Below are 19,784 nucleotides of genomic sequence, written 5' to 3'. Positions count from 1 at the left end.
TCTTTGGGTGTTAATCAAGAGATTTTGCAATGACAGCTGATAATGAGGCAGCTGGTATTACAAAAAAAGCCATATGGAACTATCATAGGGCTGCAGCAAATGCTATCAATTAACGGCAGTTCATTTTCAAAACTTCTATTGAAGGGAGATTTGAGATCACAAAGTACTCAGAAAAATAAACTTAGGATTGTTGGTAAGAGGGAGGGATCACAAATAATTAAGAGGGTAAAGACAATCTTTAAAAAAAAAAACTCAAGAAAAATAATTAAAAGGAATGCATCTAAAATCTGTAGTGGACAGTAATACTGGTATAGAAAAGCACTGAATTTAAAACAAATCCTAGCTTGGTCATTTAGTACTTGTGTGACCTCTGGCAAGTCAAAGAACTTTTCTGGGCCTTAGTTTCTTTAGATTTAGAGAGCTGCATTAGATAATTTCTAAGGACCTTTTCTAGATGAAGCTCCATAAAGTCCTGTGAAGGACTTAGCCTCAGGGCATAAAAAATTGACTTTCTTTTTTAAAACATATTTTTTTTCTAAAACTAAATAGTTTAAATTTAGCTATAATAAAAACCTGATGGAACTTCTGTGTGTAAGCTCTTATTATGGACCACGTCCACATACACATATGTATACACATATATGTATATATTATATATATATATGTATATATTATATATGCATGTCCATTCTTGTTTAGAATAGCAAGGGTTTTAATAAAATATTTGAAGAATGCATGCATGCGTACATACATAAATGAACACATATGAGTACTATTAAAAGGTGATCCAGTGAGAGACAACATGGTGGAACAGATAGAGAACTGGCCTTGAAGCTAGGAAGACTGGGATTCAAGAACTGCCACTGGCATACACTGGACATGTGAATGTGGGCAAGTCATCTGAGCTCCCATAACCCCCAGCAAAACCTTTAAATCTATAAATTGCAATGTTGTTGCAATATCCTTTGTTCTCGAAGAAGACCATGACATCAAGATGATGATGACTTGCAGTTTACTTTGATATGAGTGAGGGAGGGCTGTTCAAGGTCACCAACCACACTTGAAAATGCCAATGTAAGACATATGATTGATTGAGCCTTTCCTCACCTTGGAGTTGCCTATACCAATAAAATCACAGACTCAATTCCTATATCCTTTCTCCACCCTGATATATGTATTTATTTCATATCTACATAGAAAACAACATACAGCTAATGTTACCCATCCCTAATAAGAAGAAAACACAGTGTATTCATACCCCACAAAGTGGTCCTAACCAGTGTTGTTTTGCCTTAGTATCTTATAACCACTTAAGACTCATAAACTCTTATGCTAACCACATGCAGCATTGTGTTTTTGGAACCCATAATAACTAGATGTTGCCCATAATGTCTTGTCACATCAAATTGTGTTTCTGTGGAACCCAACTAGTGACTCCAGGCAGATTAGACCCATATGCTATCAAACACAACACAAAGGAAGCCTGACAGGTAAAGGTAGTTTTGTGATCACATATTTTATATGTATGTATAAGGGTTTTCAAAACAGTAGAAAAGAGGGTTCTAAATTCATGATCAACAAGAGAAAGGCCACGAAACAAAAAATGACTTAATGTCACAGAAAATACAAAAGCTACTGACAAACATTTGTTCTGCCTGGCTTTGCAGTTGCCATAATATTTCCAAATAGTGGATAATGGGGCCTGGGAGTTTATTAATTAGGTAATTTAAAGGTTTCATAGGTGATAAAGAAAAGGTATTTAAGCAGAAGCAAGTTTTTGGATGATTATTGCATTGGACACTGAGTTAGTCTTCTGACAACATCATGGAAGAGAAACTATTAATTTTACAAAATAGGATTGTCCAATCAATGAAAAAAATAACTGGCCCAAACTACATAACTTCAGGAAGTGAATTACTAAATTAAGAAAACAACAATAATCATATTTCTTTCTTAATATTGCTGGTGAATGCATATGACAGGGAAAAAGAGAGGGGGGGGGGTGTGTATATGTAATACATTTGCCAACTTAACACAGAAAGATCAAATGAAAAGTCACTGAAAAAAAATCTAGATAAGAAACAAACAAACAAACAAAAAAGGCAAATGATTGAAATGTGTGGGATAAGAGGGTAGCCCTAAGAGGTCAGCTGAATTTCAGATATTTAGATGTATACATAAAGCATATCACAGTCTCCAGCTAAAATTGATCATTAAAAAACTGAATATGTTTGGAATCAGCCTTATTCCAGTTGTGGTTAATTGCTATCTGCTGTTCTTTTTGCATTAATTTTTAATTTTAGCAAGCAATGAACTGGAGGAATAGGGGATGGGGAGTTAACCCTATTCCATAAGACATTCTAGCATACTTTTGTGAAAATCTTGATTAACCTCTGTATTAAAATGTTGACCACCCTACCAAATGTGTAGGTACTAAAAGCCATCTTCTACAGGAAGCCTTTCTTGATCTTCCTTAATTTCTCGCACCTGTTGATTTCTGTTGATTCCTCTGTTGATTATTTCCAATTTATCCTAAACATAGTTTGCATATGGTTGTTTGCATGTTATCTATCTCATTAGACTATAAGATCCTCGAGAACATAGACCATCTTTTGCCTTTCTTTGTATCCTCAGTACTTAGCATGGTGCCTGGCACGTAGCAGGCACTTAAATGTTTGAGTACATAAAACTAAAAACTTAATTCTGAAAATCTTAATTTTAATTAAATTCTATACTTTCTCTCCCAATGCTCTAAACTTTAGTTTAATTTCCATTTAAATAGTTTGAATAGAAGTAATTTATTGAAGGAATAATCTAAATTAAATTTACCGACAATTTTAAATAATTTATATTATCCAAGGCAACATGTTATAGCAGAAAGGATTTAGAGTCAAGTAACTTAGATTCAGGTCCAGTTCAGTTGCTTACTATTAAAAGGATCTTTGTTAGGTCACTTACTCTTTCTGGGCCTCAGTTTCCTCATCTATAAATAAGTTGTTGGACTAGATGGCTTCTGAGGACTCATCAAGTTCTAAGCCAGTTAATCAATTAACATTTATTAAGAGCCTATCAAGTTCCAGGCATTGTAATAAGTGCTGGGAATACAAAAAGAAGCAAAAGACAGACTCTGTCCTCAAAAAGCTCATAGTCTAATAGAGAAGACAACAAGCAAAGTTCTCAGCTGAGAGAGAGAGAGGAAGAGGAGTCATGGGAGGTTTGAAGAGGGATGAAAAGCTTTGGAAAAGCTACTGTTGAGAGTGGGATAGTGAATTCCAAAAGGAGGTACAGAAGGATTGCATAGCAGCAGTGAGTGCCCAGTTGAGGCTGAGTAACAGAATAGCAGACCCAATCAAATGGCTGTGTGATTTTCCCTACCTTTGTTCAGCAGCACATACAGAGAGCAAAGGTGATGAATGATGGAAGTGACTGAGGCTTGGCTGGGCATAATGGGAGATATGATAAGAGGGTTAGGAATCAAGAGAGGAGGATAGTGTAGAGTTGAATTGTTTCACTAAGGAGTCAAGGTAGGGAGAAGAGGAGACAGTGGCTAGTGTAGGCAGAGATGGCCTAGGAGAGAATTGAGGGGTCAGTTCAAAACACTGAAGGTCACAGTATGCATGAAGGGTAGGGTTATGTAAGGGAAAGCAGAGGGAAAGGTAAAAAGCAAATAGATGAGGGTCAGAGAAGGGATTTCAGAATTCTTGAACATAGAGGTGGTACATCTATAGATTACAGGAAGATCAAGAATATGACTATCTTTGTGTGGAGCTGAGGAGGAGCTTATGGGAGGTGAGTGGGTTGAGGAACTGCGTGGTTGGGCAATGGGATATGTGTATTGAAGTCCCCTAATATGAGAAGCCTACGTCTCTGAACACATTCTTGTTCAGCCAGAATCTGCTATTCTGGTAGAAAGAGAAAACCATACATTTTTAGCAAAGTGAAATCAATTTCTTCTAACACTACATAAATTTGTTAATGGCTTCCCTACGCAGACTTATTGTGATCCATAGGCTGGAAACTTTATCAAACTGATTTATATCTAAGTAGCTGTGTTTTAGGTCCATGCTCCCAGTATCCCTACAAAATAGAAATATTGTAATTTGTGCAACAGGATAGCCAATAACTGCCTATAATGATATCTAAAGCATAAATTGTAAAAGTTCCTTTTTGGATGTACCTCTATGCTAGTTGAATAATCTTGGAGTAAGTCACTTAAATCTCTCCAAATCTCAGTTTCTTCATCTGTAAAGTATTGATAATGAATTCAATAAAGTTTCTTCCAGCCCTTAAAGTATATACCAGTCTACATTCTGCTAGGTGGCTGTACCTATAAAAAGGGGCTACACTAACTAGGGTCCATTTGCTCCATGAGAAAATGTTCACAAAATCAAGTTAGAAAGGACCTTAAAGATCATTAAGTACAACTTTCTATTCAGTGCAGGACAGATAGTAACTTTTCTACATTATCCCTGTCAGACTGTTCTCTAGTCTATTTTGGAATAGCAAACGAACTATTTTGGGGGATAAGACATTTTTAGACAGTAGTAATTGCTAAGAAGTCTTTTTGTATGTTAAGCTGAAATCTTTTCTCATAAATTTTTACTCGATCTAATTCCTCCTTCTGGAGCCATTAAGCCTATTCTTTCTTCCAAATGACAGCTCTTCAAATATTTAAAGACAGTTCATTTGTACCCATTTAAGTTTTCTCTTTCCAGACCAAAAATTCTTTATATTATATACCCTATTCCTATATGACATGACTTGCAGACTCATCAGCACTCCTCTAAAAATATTCCAATTTGTCACTACCTCTTGTAAAATATGGCACCAAGAACTAAACACAAGCATTGGACGTAGTGTGCATGGCACAGAGTAGAGCACAACTATTACTTCCTTCAAAGAAGGTATTCTGCCTTTACTAATGCATCCTAATATTGCATGGGGGTGGGCAGTCATATCACATTATCCGACTCATGTTGAGTTTGCAGGACAATCCAGCTCCTTGAGGGAAGGGACTGTCTCTGGGGCCTCTTTTTGTATCCCCAGCACCTAGCACAGAGCCTAGCACACAGCAGATGCTTAATAAATGTTTACTGAATTGAATGAATGATAAAGCATTTGTTGGATGCTTACAATGTGCCAAACATGGAGCAAAACTCTGGGAATACAAATACAGCTAAGCAAGATAGTCTTTGCCCTGAAAAAGATTACATTCTAGTGGAGGGTGACAAATAGACAAATCAAGGAGAGCTATAAGAAGACAGAGAGAAGTATAGCACATCATGAACTGGCAATGACTAGGAAGACATTCAGAGGCCTGGAACTATCAGAGCCCAGGGTTCCAGCGGCCAGAATTTGCATGATTCTAATGGGAGGGTGTTGAGGATTTCTCGTAACCTATACTTAAACAACTTGAGTTGTTTTTTTTTTAGCCTAAGTGCAGGACATTTCATTTATTCCTAAGTAAGTTTCTTGTTCAATGAGTACACCACTCCAGACTGATGTAACTTCCTTGAATTTTGATTCTGAAAGTCTAATTCTGTATCACCCATGGACTTGACAAGTGTATCTTCTGTGTCTTCAGCTGGGTTAATAACATTTTTGCACGAGACAGATCCTAAACAAACTCCTTCAGTATGCCAGTGGAGATCTCTTTCCAGCATAATACTGATTTCAGCATTCTTTGGATACAACTAGTCAGTATCTACAAATCTACCCAACTGTATTATTACCTATAAAGAGAGAAAACAAGCATTTACTAAACACCTACTATGTACCCAGAACTATGTTAACTACTTTACAAATATTACCTCATTTGATCTTCACAATAATCCTGGCAGGCAGGTGCTATCAGTCCATTTTACAGTTGAGGAAACTGGAGCAGACAGAGGGTAAGTGACTTGCCCAGGGTCACACAGCTAGTAACTGAAGTCAAATTTGAACTCAGGTCTTCCTGACTTTAGATGTAAATGTATCACATTTCTCTATATTATCCACAAGGATATCACAAAAGACCTTTTGGATTCACACATATGCCAAGCATGTTCTGTTTTAATTTGTAATGGTGTGATCTATCTTTAGGCAGTTGAATTTACAGCACAAAAGGGAGACATCCACCTTCATTTCCCACCCTACCCCCTAACACACATACACGCACCATTTCTGTTACTGGGATTTATTTTTAGGGTTAACTGAAATTATTCCAGTTTTTGGAACCCAAAGTTTCACTGATTTTAAATTCATTATAGATGCATAAGGACTTCAGCCATCTAAGCCCCTCCTATATGCTAATTCTTTATTATTCTTAAGGAAGGACCATCTCCACGTGAATCTTAATCTACTGCCTCTGACAACTAGAGGGAATTATTTAGGAAACTATGAAATACATTTTTAGGTTTTGGTCATCATCTTCATTTTATTCCTTATCTGTTAATTGAGATAAAATGTTTCTTTGTTGAAACAGCATGGGAAGAGGGAAAACACCTTAGTATTCAAACATATGGAGTTCTATTTAAAAGTCCAAAAAAGAATTTAAAACGTAGATGAAATTATAACGCTCAAGCTGAATTAACAAATTAGAGAATGAGAGCATTTAGGAGAATAAGCCCAAGCTAAACTCACATTGATAATACCCATTTGTTGTTTGAAGCTGGTATGATTTAGCATAGTGCCTGGCACACAGCAGGTGCTCAATAAATGTTAACTGATTGACTGATTCTGTTCTAATAAAGATAATGAAATTTTGTTGTTGATTACTACTTCAATTATGTTCAGCACTAATTCTAATAAGCTTTTAAAAATATATTTGCATACAATTTATTAAAAGTACTTTAAAAGATAAAAAAGATCACAAAGTCACTCTAAACACTAAAGAACAGAGAATATTCAGTACACTTGTAATATGAAATATTTAATCTTAATAAGATATTTAATAGTTATATCATAAGAGCAAAAATATTACTTCACAGAAAGGTCAATACCAAACAAGTAGAAAGAATTTGTAATTATTGGTTTTGAGTTAGATCTGTGATTGTGCTGGTGTATGAAATTCTCCATGAGGAATCTCCTTTTACCAATGTAGAGCAATACTTGCTCACAGCTTACAGTCCTGGAAAGTTCTCTGCAACACTGAGTGACTTACTTAAGTCATAAGAGGTCTTCCTGACTGTGAATCAGATTCTTTATCCACTATATCACACTGCCTCTCAAAGCTTAATTAACTCATAAAAATCTACATAGTACTACAATTGTTGATGGAGGCAGTTAACTCAAGTCTAGAGAGTTTCTAGGATTTCTTATAACAATACATAACAATTTATATTATAATAATAAATGTTACAATATAATAATATAGGATCATTTATAACATCTTTATAACAATATGTAAAGACATCCTGGTTATCAGGGTATAAAATTCAAATGTATACTTACATTATGTGTTAGATCAAAGAACTTCTGGCAGGCCAACTGGTAGTGAGTGCCTTTTACATAATCCAAAATCTTGAAAAAGACAGAGAGACAGAGGGAGAGAGACAGAAGAATTAAAAGTTTAAACCAGAATAAAGTGACTAAGCACCAATGGCTTTTTGTCATTCTTTATTGCAGGCATAAAATGCAATAAACCATACAACGTTGGTTTGTACATACAAATTTTTGCAATTTACATAGTGACAATTCTAACAACATGACAGCACTACAGAGGGGCTATTTAGGTCAGCATTAGCCCCTCAGATGACAAGAAATAGAGATCTTATGATCTTTCAAGAATTTTACTTAAACAACAAGATGAAAATGCACCCTGGTCTTATATTTTTGACAGTTATTGTCAGAAAATCATATTGCAACATCTCTTCCATAACTGTAGATATAAATCTAGTAATCTGAGTGGTTTGAGCATGAAGCAATCAAATATAGTATTTAGATTTTTATTTTTCACATTACCAGTTTATATAGATACAGCATAAAATACTGCTGTGCACCCATCAGGAAAATTTAATGTAAACCCTTTAGACAAGTATCTGTAGAGGAGGAATGCTTTTACCTTCAATCAGATTTGTCCTTTTTAGAAATGAAGTTATTTCTAGTAAAGCTCAGCAAAATATGAGCATGAATGGTCTATTCTGAACACCTATTAGGAACATCAGCCTATCTTTTGTAAATACAATTTGCTCTCCAATTGTACTTCATGTAATCTCTTCAGTACTGCACAAACTCCCATTCTTATCAGCAGAGTGCAATGCTAGTTGAAATTTTTTAAGTTATGTCACCTTTTCCCCCTACCAAATAATCAAAATACATACTCTGCCTGCTTATCAAACATGGTAAATTGCTGGAATTAAGAGATAACCTCAGGAAGGGGGAAAATAAATTCTTGGGAAATATTAATTTCTATTTCCTATTCAAAAGGCTGACTTTTTGGTGTCCAACAGTGGAATAAATGCACTCTTAAATCCCTGCCATGCTCATTATAGGATGTAGCCTTACAGGTATTGACAGATGTATAAATAAATTACATTTGCAGAATGGATGAAATCATAGGACCCAGCCAAGAATGTGCTTAATGCATTGTTTTTCTGTTGCAGTCCCACAGATGAAATTTCCATGCTTTATACCACTGACAGTTAAATCCCATGTAAAAAAGGTGGAGGCCTATGCCAGCAAGTTTCTGAACCCAAATATGTGCATTGTCTGCACATGTGGCCTGTCTCTTTTCTTGAATTCTTAGAGCAGAAAATCAATTAACAAGAAATGAAGAGATATGTAAACAATAATGAAGAAAAATAGTTGCCAAACTTCTGCCAAGCAGTACAGACACTACCGAACTCACAGTATCATCAGTGCTGTTCGTCTTGCAAACACAAAGTCAAATGAAATGGTACCATGGAGATGAACCTGTCAATACCTCCTGGCAAGTGTCAATAGTAACCATAAATTAGCAAGCAGGAATCAAAATATGAAAATCCTTATCTATACTTCCAAACTGGAAATCTAGAGAATCCAGAAAGGTCAAATATAAATTGGCTGAAGTAAAACTAAAATTGGAAAGAAAGATGAAAGACCGTAACTGTAAATGTGGAATTCATTCCTTAAAGTGATAACATTTGAGAGTAAATCTAGCATTAATGGTACATATAATGGAAGCAATACAGTTCAGGAGGTTTTCCTTGCCAAGTGGGGATGTCAATGACTATGAAGGAATAAAAAAGAGGCAAGATGGCATAACTGACATAGTGTTTGCCTTAGACTCAGTAGGACCTGGGTTTGAATCCAGTCTTAGCCATTTATTAGCTATATGACCATAGCCAAATCACGATAGCTCTGTTTTCTTCTCTGAAAAATGAAGATAACAATCTCAATAGTACCTACTCACAAGGATCATCGTGAGACTTAAATGAGTTAATCTACACAAAGCAGTCTGCAAGTCTTGCAGTGCTGCACACATACACTTTCAAAAGATTCATGACTCCATCTGTGTAGGTACTCCTGTGTGCATATCTGGCCTACCTACTCTCATTAATTTTTATAACAAAAATAAGTGAAAGTAAATGATTACAAACAGGAACAACAATTCATTAAAGTTTTGTCTTTGTATTCCCAAGTGCTTAGCATAGTGTCTGACGTATAATGGATAGTTAATAAATATGTTTTTTTAATTAAATTTTATTTTTTAATCAGCCAAAAATCTGCCTTCTCTCCTACTGAGAAATAAAAACAAAATCCATTACAAACATACACTGTGAATTATATTCTATTTAGATATACGGTATACTTACCATAAACATATACAATATATTCATTAAAACATATATAGTTTATATATTAAACATATATAGCTTATATGTATATTTTTCTATACTAAATATATGTAGTTTATATATTAATTTTGCTACCTGATTGATGGTAGAAGAAATGTTTGCCACCCTTTTCCTAAGAAGTTCACCTCTGAGCTCAAATCCTTACCACCTTCTGATGATAAGCCTCTACCAATTTAGCTAGGCTAGTCTTCAGATGACAAAAACATAGTCTGCCACTCTAACCTTAGGATAACTTCATTTATTAGAGGAAAAAAAAATCAAATAGAAAAGCATTTACTATGTGCCATGTGCTAGAGATACAAAGACAAAGCAGAAGGGACCCTGTCCTGAGGAGTTTGTAATCTAGTCAAGGGAGACAGCATGCACATTTATAATTATTTATAAAATAAATGCAAGTTAACTATGGGGGTAACTAAACTGAAACCTGAGGGAATAAGGAAAAGCCTCCAATGGAAGAATTTAAGCTGAGTTTTGAGGCTAGGCAGGGAAATTCAGAGGCTAACCAGCTGAGCATTCCAAGAAATGGGAGATGGAATGTTCTATTCAAAGAGCTGCAAATAGGCCAGTGTAGCTGGACCACAGAGTGAGTAAAGAGGGAAAGAAAGGAAGGGGCCAGGAATGAAGACCTTTAAATGACAAATAGGACTTTATGAGATGGATCACTATTAAAGAGGGAATTCAGTGCTTAGATTCGTTTTTGTTTTTCTAACTAAAGGCCAGTCTTTGTCAGATGCTATATGTCTATCCAAATAGTAGTAAGTTTAGCAAGTGGACAAATTATAAATTTCTTTCCTCTTTTTTCTGGAAATTGCTATTGTTTTAAAATTGTCCCTAACGAGGAGCAGAAGAATACTTTTACCAAGTTAACAGAAGTGTCAACATAAGCATGACCTACTAATTTGGTCATTAATGGCCATTAATCATCTATAAAATCTCCACAGACATTTGTGGTAAATGTCAGTTTCTTCAGATAGATTTATAATCTTGACGACCGGTTTAAACTTGCAGTGGCATCCTCCTCTTATATCCTAATGTTCCTCTTCGTTCCTGGCCATCTGCAACTTCCTTTCCCCCTTTTGCTCCAGTGACTACTAATGAGGTTAAGATGATTGTTTGGCAGCAGAACCCAACCACCTGCCCATTAGGTCTTTGGCGTCAATGGCCGAGACATTTTACAGCTCGAGATGTTGCACTTGATAATGAGACATGTTGCTAATCTTTTTCTAATTCAAGGTCATATTCGGTCTCATTTTAAAGTGGTTGCCAGTGTGGATTCTTTTTTTTTTTTTTTTAAACTCCATTCCTAACCTTCCTTTATTTCAAAGGTGATAGAAAATGCAGTTGAGATGCAGGGTCTGGAACAACTTGTGTGTATTATGGTTTGTTCTTGTTTCTAACCCACTCAGCAAAACAGCCTGTACAACTTGGCAATGACCTTCATTTAGAGGAAAGTGCCTTCTAATGTTGTTGGGCATTTTATTTTAAACAAAAACAAAAACTTCATGCAAAGAACTTTTCTGATTCATTATTATTTTTATTTTTACTGGATAGGAAGAACACCTTTTACCAGTTATCTTATTTAGAACACATCCCTCAAAGAACTAAACTAATTTCTATTTGTGCCGGTCTGAATTCTATCTTTAATAGTCTTCATGTTTGGAAACCACCTTCATCCCTTTTCTGGTCCTTTTCAGTCTCATATAGAATTAAAATATCTACAGTTCGGAGGAAGGTGGAGTTTAATCCAGCCTCGCCACTACGGTTAAGAGGCAGAGGACTTTGGGGAACCCCTCCCCCTCACTCACTCCACATATCCAGTCAATTGCCAAATTTTGCTGTTTTTATTTGCAAGATACCTCACCTAAAGTCTTTTTCCCTCCATTCACATAATCATCACCCTAGTTCAGCCTTATCACCTCTCACCTGGGTAACTAAAGTATCTCCCTATTTGATCTTAGCCTCAAGAATCTCTCCATTCTAATCTGTTCTCTACCTAGGTGCCAAAATGATTTCCCCAAAGAGCAGGTCTGATTATATTAGTCTGCTCTCAATAAGCTCCTGGAGTTCCCTATTACTTCTATGATCAAATATAATAAATTTTTGTTTGGCATTTAAAGCTTTTAACTGTCTAGTTTCTTCCTTCCTATCTTTCCAGTCACAACTGGATTCAGATGACTTATGAAGATGATGGCTTCGCACAGCCCTGCCTCACTTAAATCCCATTCACTTGCAGGTTAAGACATCACTCTCCTGATGCCATTGGTGGTCTTTGAGAATGAAGGACGAACAACACTTGTTCTCCGTATACTCTAGGGTCCGGTCATACTGGCCGACTTGTTGCTCCTCACACAAGATGCTCATTCTCTGTCACCATGCCTTTGCTCTGGCTATCTATCCCCTCTGCCTGGAATACCCTCACTTCTCACTTGAACCTCTTAGAAATGCCAGTTTTCTTCAAGATTCTGCTCAAATGGCACCTGCTATAGGAGGCCTTCCCTCCAACCTCCACTCCCCTCAGCTACTACGGCCTTCCTCTCTAAGATTACCTTGTTTCTCTTCTGTATGCATCTTGTAAACATCTATTTGTGTAAACATTGTGATCCCTAATCAGAATGTAAGCCTAAAACAAAAGGAAATGTAAGAATCTTGAAGACAGGGGTTGTTTCCCTTTTTCTTTGAATCTTCAATGCCTAGCATATAACAAACATTTAATAAATGCTAACTGATTGATGATAAACTTTGATTTCAGATTTTCAGCAATGAAATTTGAAAAATATATTAGACTGGTCAGTTATCTTAGGTCTTCACATGATGCATAATCTTTTCAAAAATAAGCTTTTTATTAATGCATTCGGTTTCTTATGTCATCATAGTTATCCCAAGTATCCCTAACTTTCCCAGAAGACAGCTAGGTGATTCAACTGATAGACTGCTGGGTCTGGAGTCAGGAAAACTCATCTTCCTGAGTTCAAATCTGGCCTCAGACATTTACTGTGTGACCCTGATCAAGTCATTTAACCCTATTTGCCTCAGTTCCTCATCTGTAAAATGAATTAGAGAAATGGCAAACCACTTCAGTATCTTTGCCAAGAAAACTCCAAATGGGATCATGAATAGTCAGACACAATTGACAATGATTTGACAACAACCTTTCCCAAAGGGCCATCCCACATAACACTGAAAAAGTAAAAAAATACATGTAATGTAGAACACCTGTGGCCCTCCCCCCTCCATGAAGGGGTAAAATGAGGGTGTCTTTTCATAACTCTTCATTTGAGTCCTGCTTGACTTTTCTAATTTTGTTATATTCACTTTTGATTTTGGGGGGGAGTATTCTTTCCACTTACAATGTTGTAGTTATTGGGTCCAACTCATTTTCCATTTTTAGTCTCTGTCTCTATGTCTCCTTATACACAGTCACACACACATATGACAGATGAATTCAAAAGACTGCCCATCTAAATGCATATGACAGACTGAACAACAAGTATTCTTCATCCTCTTGGTTGAGGACAGGTGGTTAGACTACTCTCTTTTGAATGACTATAAATCTCATTCAAGAAGATCTACAATGTTCTAAGGCTTGAAACAAACTATGGTATAGGATCTGTATAGAGGAACAACTTCACCATTCATAGGGAATCCCTCTTCAATTTGGATTTTGTGTTGGATCTCCTCTGTGTCACTAGCAAATACCTTTGATCCTCACAGCAATCCTAGGAGAAGCAGATGCTACTAGATCCCCATTTTTACAGATGAGGAAACTGAGATAAACACTGGTTAAATGACTTGTCCTCGGTCACACAGCTAAAATCAGAGGGTCATTGGATAAGGTTATCTTTGCCTTTCAAGAAATCTTGTATAATTCTGAAATGGCATCATAGTGGGGGTGACTAACTGGAACAATAGATATATCACTGGGCTGAGAGTCAGAAAGACCCGAATTTAAATCTGGCCTCAGCATTTACTAGTTGTGTGTCCCAGGGAAAATGACTCACTTTGTTTGCCTCAGTTTCCTCACTATAAAAATGGAGATAATAATAGCACCTATCTCTCAGGGTTGTTTTAAGGATCAAGTAAGATAATAACTGTAAACACTTAGCATAGTGATTAGCACACAGTAAGCATTATATAAATGTTAGCTACTACTACTCCTAGAAACCTTATCGAAAGAAAAATTTAAGGTGATATTTTGCTCTACTGAACCAAATACTTTTTTTTAATGGTTACCTAACAATAAGTGGAGTAGAATCTTGTAGATGCTACATTTTTCTAGCAGTTGTGTGATGGTATGTGGTAAACCATGGAAAATTCAAGACCCACTTGATATATGTACAGGTTATTCTTAAAATTGTAAATAAATGGAAAAGTAGGCACATAGAGCATTAGTCATTCTCTTGGCTATTTATGGTTTTGGTATAAAGATTTTTTTCTCCCACAACTTTGATAACTTCACTTTCTTTAGGCACTTTGAAAACTGATCCCTCAATTCCTTTTCATTTGAAATTACTTTGATATAGGCATCCTCTATGTATAAGTATCTGAACTAATCCTGCAGCTTTTCCCTTCTACGTTCTCTTAGTGCCATTTCTACCTCGTCTAAATTCATATTTAGAAGTGATATAAAGTCAGACAATCAAAAGGCATTTATTAAGCACTTATTATGTGCCAGGCTCCATGCATCAGGGATACAAAGAAGGATTAAGAATCCCTGCCTTCAAGGAATTTACAAGTACACTAACTCAATTGTCTTTGAAAGTGAGCAGATAGTTAGGAAAAAAAAAACATTGTACAGAACTAAAAAAATTAGTAGATGCCCATCTACTGGGAAATGGCTAAACAAATTATGATACATGAATTTAAAGTAACATTACTGTTCTGTAAGAAATAAATAGTAAAAAAGCATTTATGAACTGATAAAAAGTGAAGTTGATAAGAAAAACTATATAAACAATGATCAGAATAAAGTCAAAGAAAATAATAAGAACTGAATACTATGTAGTTAAAATGGCCAAACTTGGGGCCCCCAAATAGATGTAAGAATGTATTTATCTTCCTTCTTTGCAGAGGGTGCAAAACACTGGACATTATGTTGAACTTAGTTGATGTGTTGATTAGTTTTGCTTAACTGCATTCTCCCCACTCTACCCCATCTTTCCTTTTTCACTCATTGTAACGAATGATTCTCTGTGTGGGAGAGGGAGAGATATAATGAGATATAAAGATAATGTAAAAACAAAAGTTATCAGCAGAATTTTAAAAATTTAAATTTTTGCAGATCTTTTCTATCTTTTTCTGTTTTTCTTCATAAAACGCCCTCAGAATGACTTTTCTTAGTTAGATTTAAAGTAAAAAACTTTTAAAGCTGGCTTTATCTTTCATTGCTTTTCCCTCTTTTATTAGAAAATACTGTTTATGATCTTTCATCATCCCCTGTAATATTTGACAAATAAGTTTATATTCTAAACCAGTATGGATCTCGACTGTCATACCTCTCCACTAGGCTAGTAAGAAATATTTATTAAACTTCTTTTGGTCTGCCTATAAAAGCAACTTATGTACATTGGTTAAACATCTATATAAAATCATTGTAAATCAGCATCAATACCTTTTCTTTTGTCCATATCCCAATTTTCAAAATTAGTAATGTATCTAAATAGGTCAGGCTGTAGTTGTTTTAATTGAACAACAAACCATCCTCATTTTTCTTCCTTCTTCTAGCTTTGTATGAATTTTGAACTTTGTTCTAACCAGTTTGACAGCTCACAGACTGTTGATTCATAAATAACCTCCACAAGTCATATATTTTCTATTGAAATATAGTCATGACTAGTGTATTTCTAATCTTTTCTTGAAGAAAGTTTCATGTTGTATAGGCATCAGGCTTCTATAAAGTCTGTAAGTTTCTGGCCTCTTTTATTTCTTTTTCTCAAACCATATTTTCAAACATATTTTTCACCGTCCTCATCTATTCCACCTTTGTATTGAAGTCATCATTATATGATGCATAAGCACTTATTATTCTGTTTTTCTTGCATTAAAAAAAAGATTAACCATTTAATTTTCTCCATACCTCAGTTTCTTCTCTATATACTTGATACCAAAAGGTGGTACAGCCTTGGAGTAGTAGTGAAACTGAACTCAGAGAAAATTCATTTTAATCCCTTGTTTGAAATATAGCTAGATTTAGATACCATATATTTAGAGCTGGATGGTACCACAGAAACCATCTGACTCAAGGCGCTAATTCTACACATGACGAAACAAGTCCAGAAAGGATAAGTGAATTCTCTAGGGATTCACAGGTGGTAGTAGTAGCAGAGTTGGTATTTGAACCCAGTTTAGATGCTTCTATAACTATATCTCATCCCATAATAACAGATGTCCCGCTTGTGTAATTATTAGGTCTATACTTTCCACTGCAATATCCCTAAGGATAATAAGCTTTTCCTCTCACACTCATCCCGCTGTTATGCAGGATGAATAATTTAATTTTTAAAAATCATGTAAATGTAGGCAATGAGTACTACTATTAATGCTTTTTTTTTCCCTCTGGAAAATTTTAGATTATTCTAAAGTGTTTTTTTTTAAATCTTCAGTAAAATCTCCTTCATAGTTGGGCCTAGCTATGGCACATACCATTTGATTTATGCAGTTATTTTTCTTCCAACCTGTTTTATCAACACTGCTTCATTAATCTTTAAATCATTATTTAGCTTCATTTTGCCAAGAAGGGAAAAGAGGCTCAGAGAAATTCTATCAGTTGTTCAATGACAGGCAAAGACTTTGTGACAAAACCCAAAAAGCAGGCCAGGCCTCTGGAGGCTGGTTCTAACACTTACCTTCCCAGCTCTTTCTTAAGACCTTGAGATTCATCAAGAACAATGTACACGCTTTCAACTACAACACTAAAGAAAGGGAAATTGAATGGAGCAATCAGATTGACTATTCCTATTCCTAGGAATCAGAGGAAATGCTCTCTAGGATGAAACAGTCAGGGGCTGTTCTTGAAAAGAGGTGCTGGTCATGAGGCAATGGAAAGAGTGAATACTATCTCCCATTGATGAGGACGACCTACCAAAGAAAATCATAGCAGTGTGGGGGTAGATGGGATTTTATATGAACATTCGGTAAGGTGTCACTTAGATTTATCTTGGCCATAAAGTCTCCTTGACATAGTGTTACTTTTAAGTCTTTTAAACTGTCCATTTTGAAAGATTTCATCATTAAAAAGCATTTACCAGTTTCAGATTTAATGCAGACAATAACTGCCTAAGGATTTTACGACAGTGAACAATAGTGTTTTAACCAGCCTCCCAAGAAGTGGAAAGGATGGGCAATTTTTCAGTTTCTGGCTATGATGTCACTGTTATAATTTCTTGAAAGTATCTATGGGATCTGGTTTTACTTTTAAAAAAATCATTAAAAGGGCCAGAAAGTCAAGGTTCTTTTAAAAATGCATATGCTATTTCCCTTCTTCTTACTGGAAATCTAAAGGAAGGGAAAAGAAATTTTTAGAAAATAGGGTTGCAACAAATATATTTGTTGAAGACCTACTAAGTGCAAGGCACAGTAGCTACAAATACAAAAGACAGTAAGTATCAGGCTGCAGGGAGCTTGACGTACACCCTTGTCTCACCCATTCTTTCAGAAACTACTTTAAAGAGGCTATATCCCTTGCAAGAAAACACAACAATATCAAGAAAAGTCTAAAAAACAAATTTTAAAAGCTTTTTAACTGGTTCACTGCAAGAGACTATTTTACCACAAAAGGAAAATGAAAATGAAACAAGCTGAAAATAACAATGAAGAATATTTCCAGAACTGACTACATAGATTAAAAGAAATGGGAATAACTAAGAGTAAATTCACACTGTCAAGATTTTATGGGGACAGTTCATGTCCCAGGGCTCTTATTTGAAAGGAAGTATGGTACAACAGACAGAGAGCTGAATCACAAATGCAGGAAGACTGACATTCCAATAGAATCTCTGACACTTCTTAGGAATGTGACCGGGAGCAAGTCACTTAATCTCTCTGCATTTCAGTATCTTCATCTCTAAAATGGAAGAAATACTTATCAGCATTACCTATTTTGTGTGATTTTTGTGAGGTTCACCAGACATGATGTAATGTAAATAGCTTTACCAGCTTAAAGTGTTATGTTTTTCAAGGGACCATATACAAAAGAATAACAAGAAAATAAAGGGTTACCGGACAAGAATTAAAAATTAAAGTTTCCTAAATAAAGAATTTACACTCAGTTTATGCCACAGCGATTCAACATCTGTTACTGTAAATCCCTATGTAAAGATAAATTATCGCATCCTATACGTACTCCATTGACTCACTTATTCATCCATTCTAACAATCTACTGCAAGACTACCACGTGGCAAGGCACCACGCTGTGACGGATTAATGGAGATCACTGGGCCTGGAGTCAGGAAGATCTGAGCTCGAATTCAAGCTCAGATGCTTACTATTACAATTTACTTACTATTTACTCCCCGGCACATAGGAGGCCCTTAAATGTTCCTTGAATGAAGGAGCAGGCTACTTAACCTTTAATTGCCTCAGTTTCCTCAACTGTCACATGCAGATAATAATAGCAGGGTTATGGCGAGGATCAAATGAGATAATGCTTGTTAAAAACATTTAACACAGAACCTGACACAATGTAGGCACTTAATGCGTGCTTCTCCCCTTTCCTTACTCCTCCTTCCCCATCTGTGATCTTTCCAATCTGCTGAGAAAGTTGATAAGGAATATCTTTATCTTCATTTTAGAGTGAGTAATACTGAGGTATAGAGTTTAAGTGACTTGTCCAAAAGGAAGGCAGAACTTCAATAAGAAACTAGGACACCTGAATCTCAGCTAATCATACGTATTCCCATTTTGAATATGGAAGTGGGATTTGATACTATGATCATCTGTCACTGGCCATGGTGTCCTATTGTGCTTAAATACTATATTAAATTATATATGTAACCAAACCTAAATATATGAAAAATGCCCTCTATTAAATGGCTTTTATTTGAAGGGGAAATGAAGAACTCCCCCTCAATGAATAATAACAAAGTGAACAGCCTGAAAATGTCCTACAGGTATAGTACCATTTACTAAGGCTTCAACTTGTTAGGACTATAACGGTAGTTCAAGCACTCTTGCTATTACTGTAGGAAATAAGTATGCCGAGCTACTCCAAAGGCCCAGAATCAGGGCACAGCTCACAACAAGAGATGCTAATTTCATTACAGCATATATTACAATGCACAACCAGCCCCATGCACTTGTCTGTGGATGGCAATTATTGTTGTTTATTGATCAAACTCAGTCAGGGTTTAGATGTGTTATATGTGATTAAATTCTAATCAAACCCAGGGAGGTACAGAGTGAGACAACTTAGCTATTAAAATGGCAGGGCACACAGCAAAGCTGTTAGGACTGCCAGCTGAGGAATTTCAATGTGAAAATTTCATGTATAAGCTCTTTTGACAAGTATGAGGATAAAATATAACATGGATAAACAAAAAACCTGTAAGAAAAGTCTCATTTGGCTAAAGTGTAAAAACAACAAGTTTTAGATGATTATTTCCATAGAGATTCTTTTATTGCTAACATCTGTATCTCCAATTACCAATATCTCTACCCTGTACAAAGACATATATTTAAAGGAAATGGGAAGGGGAAATGGTTAAAATACAAAGGAACAAGTATTCTGAAGGGTCCTAATCTTTAAAAGGCCTAAAGTAGGCAAGTAGATACAGTAGATAACCATATCCTGATAGATATGATTAGCTGATCAAATTTTAAAAAGAATATCAAAATGATTGCTACTTCAATAGAAAAATCCCACAGAATTATGAATCAAACTATAATAAGATGACATTGAAAAGTGTACTATGATGTGTGGGTGTTGGGTGTACTGAAATATTTTCTTCCTGAGCCTAAAACATTTTTATTCATTT

General features: G+C 35.6%; 1 protein-coding gene across 2 annotated transcripts in view; it reads right to left on the bottom strand.

Annotated features, from left to right (window-relative positions):
* PRIM2 (DNA primase subunit 2) overlaps positions 1 to 19,784 on the bottom strand; it is a 369,300-nt gene that overhangs the window by 10,528 nt on the left and 338,988 nt on the right. For both annotated transcript variants that reach the window (XM_072642540.1, XM_072642541.1), the window contains exon 13: positions 7,432 to 7,500. In XM_072642540.1, coding sequence (XP_072498641.1) covers positions 7,432 to 7,500 — 69 coding nt within the window. The remainder of the gene's footprint in view (positions 1 to 7,431; positions 7,501 to 19,784) is intronic.

This window comes from Notamacropus eugenii, chromosome 2 (genome assembly GCF_028372415.1).
Source record: "Notamacropus eugenii isolate mMacEug1 chromosome 2, mMacEug1.pri_v2, whole genome shotgun sequence".
NCBI classification, from domain to species: domain Eukaryota; kingdom Metazoa; phylum Chordata; class Mammalia; order Diprotodontia; family Macropodidae; genus Notamacropus; species Notamacropus eugenii.
Note: the sequence above shows the minus strand (reverse complement) of the source record. Positions and strands in the feature narration are given on the sequence as shown.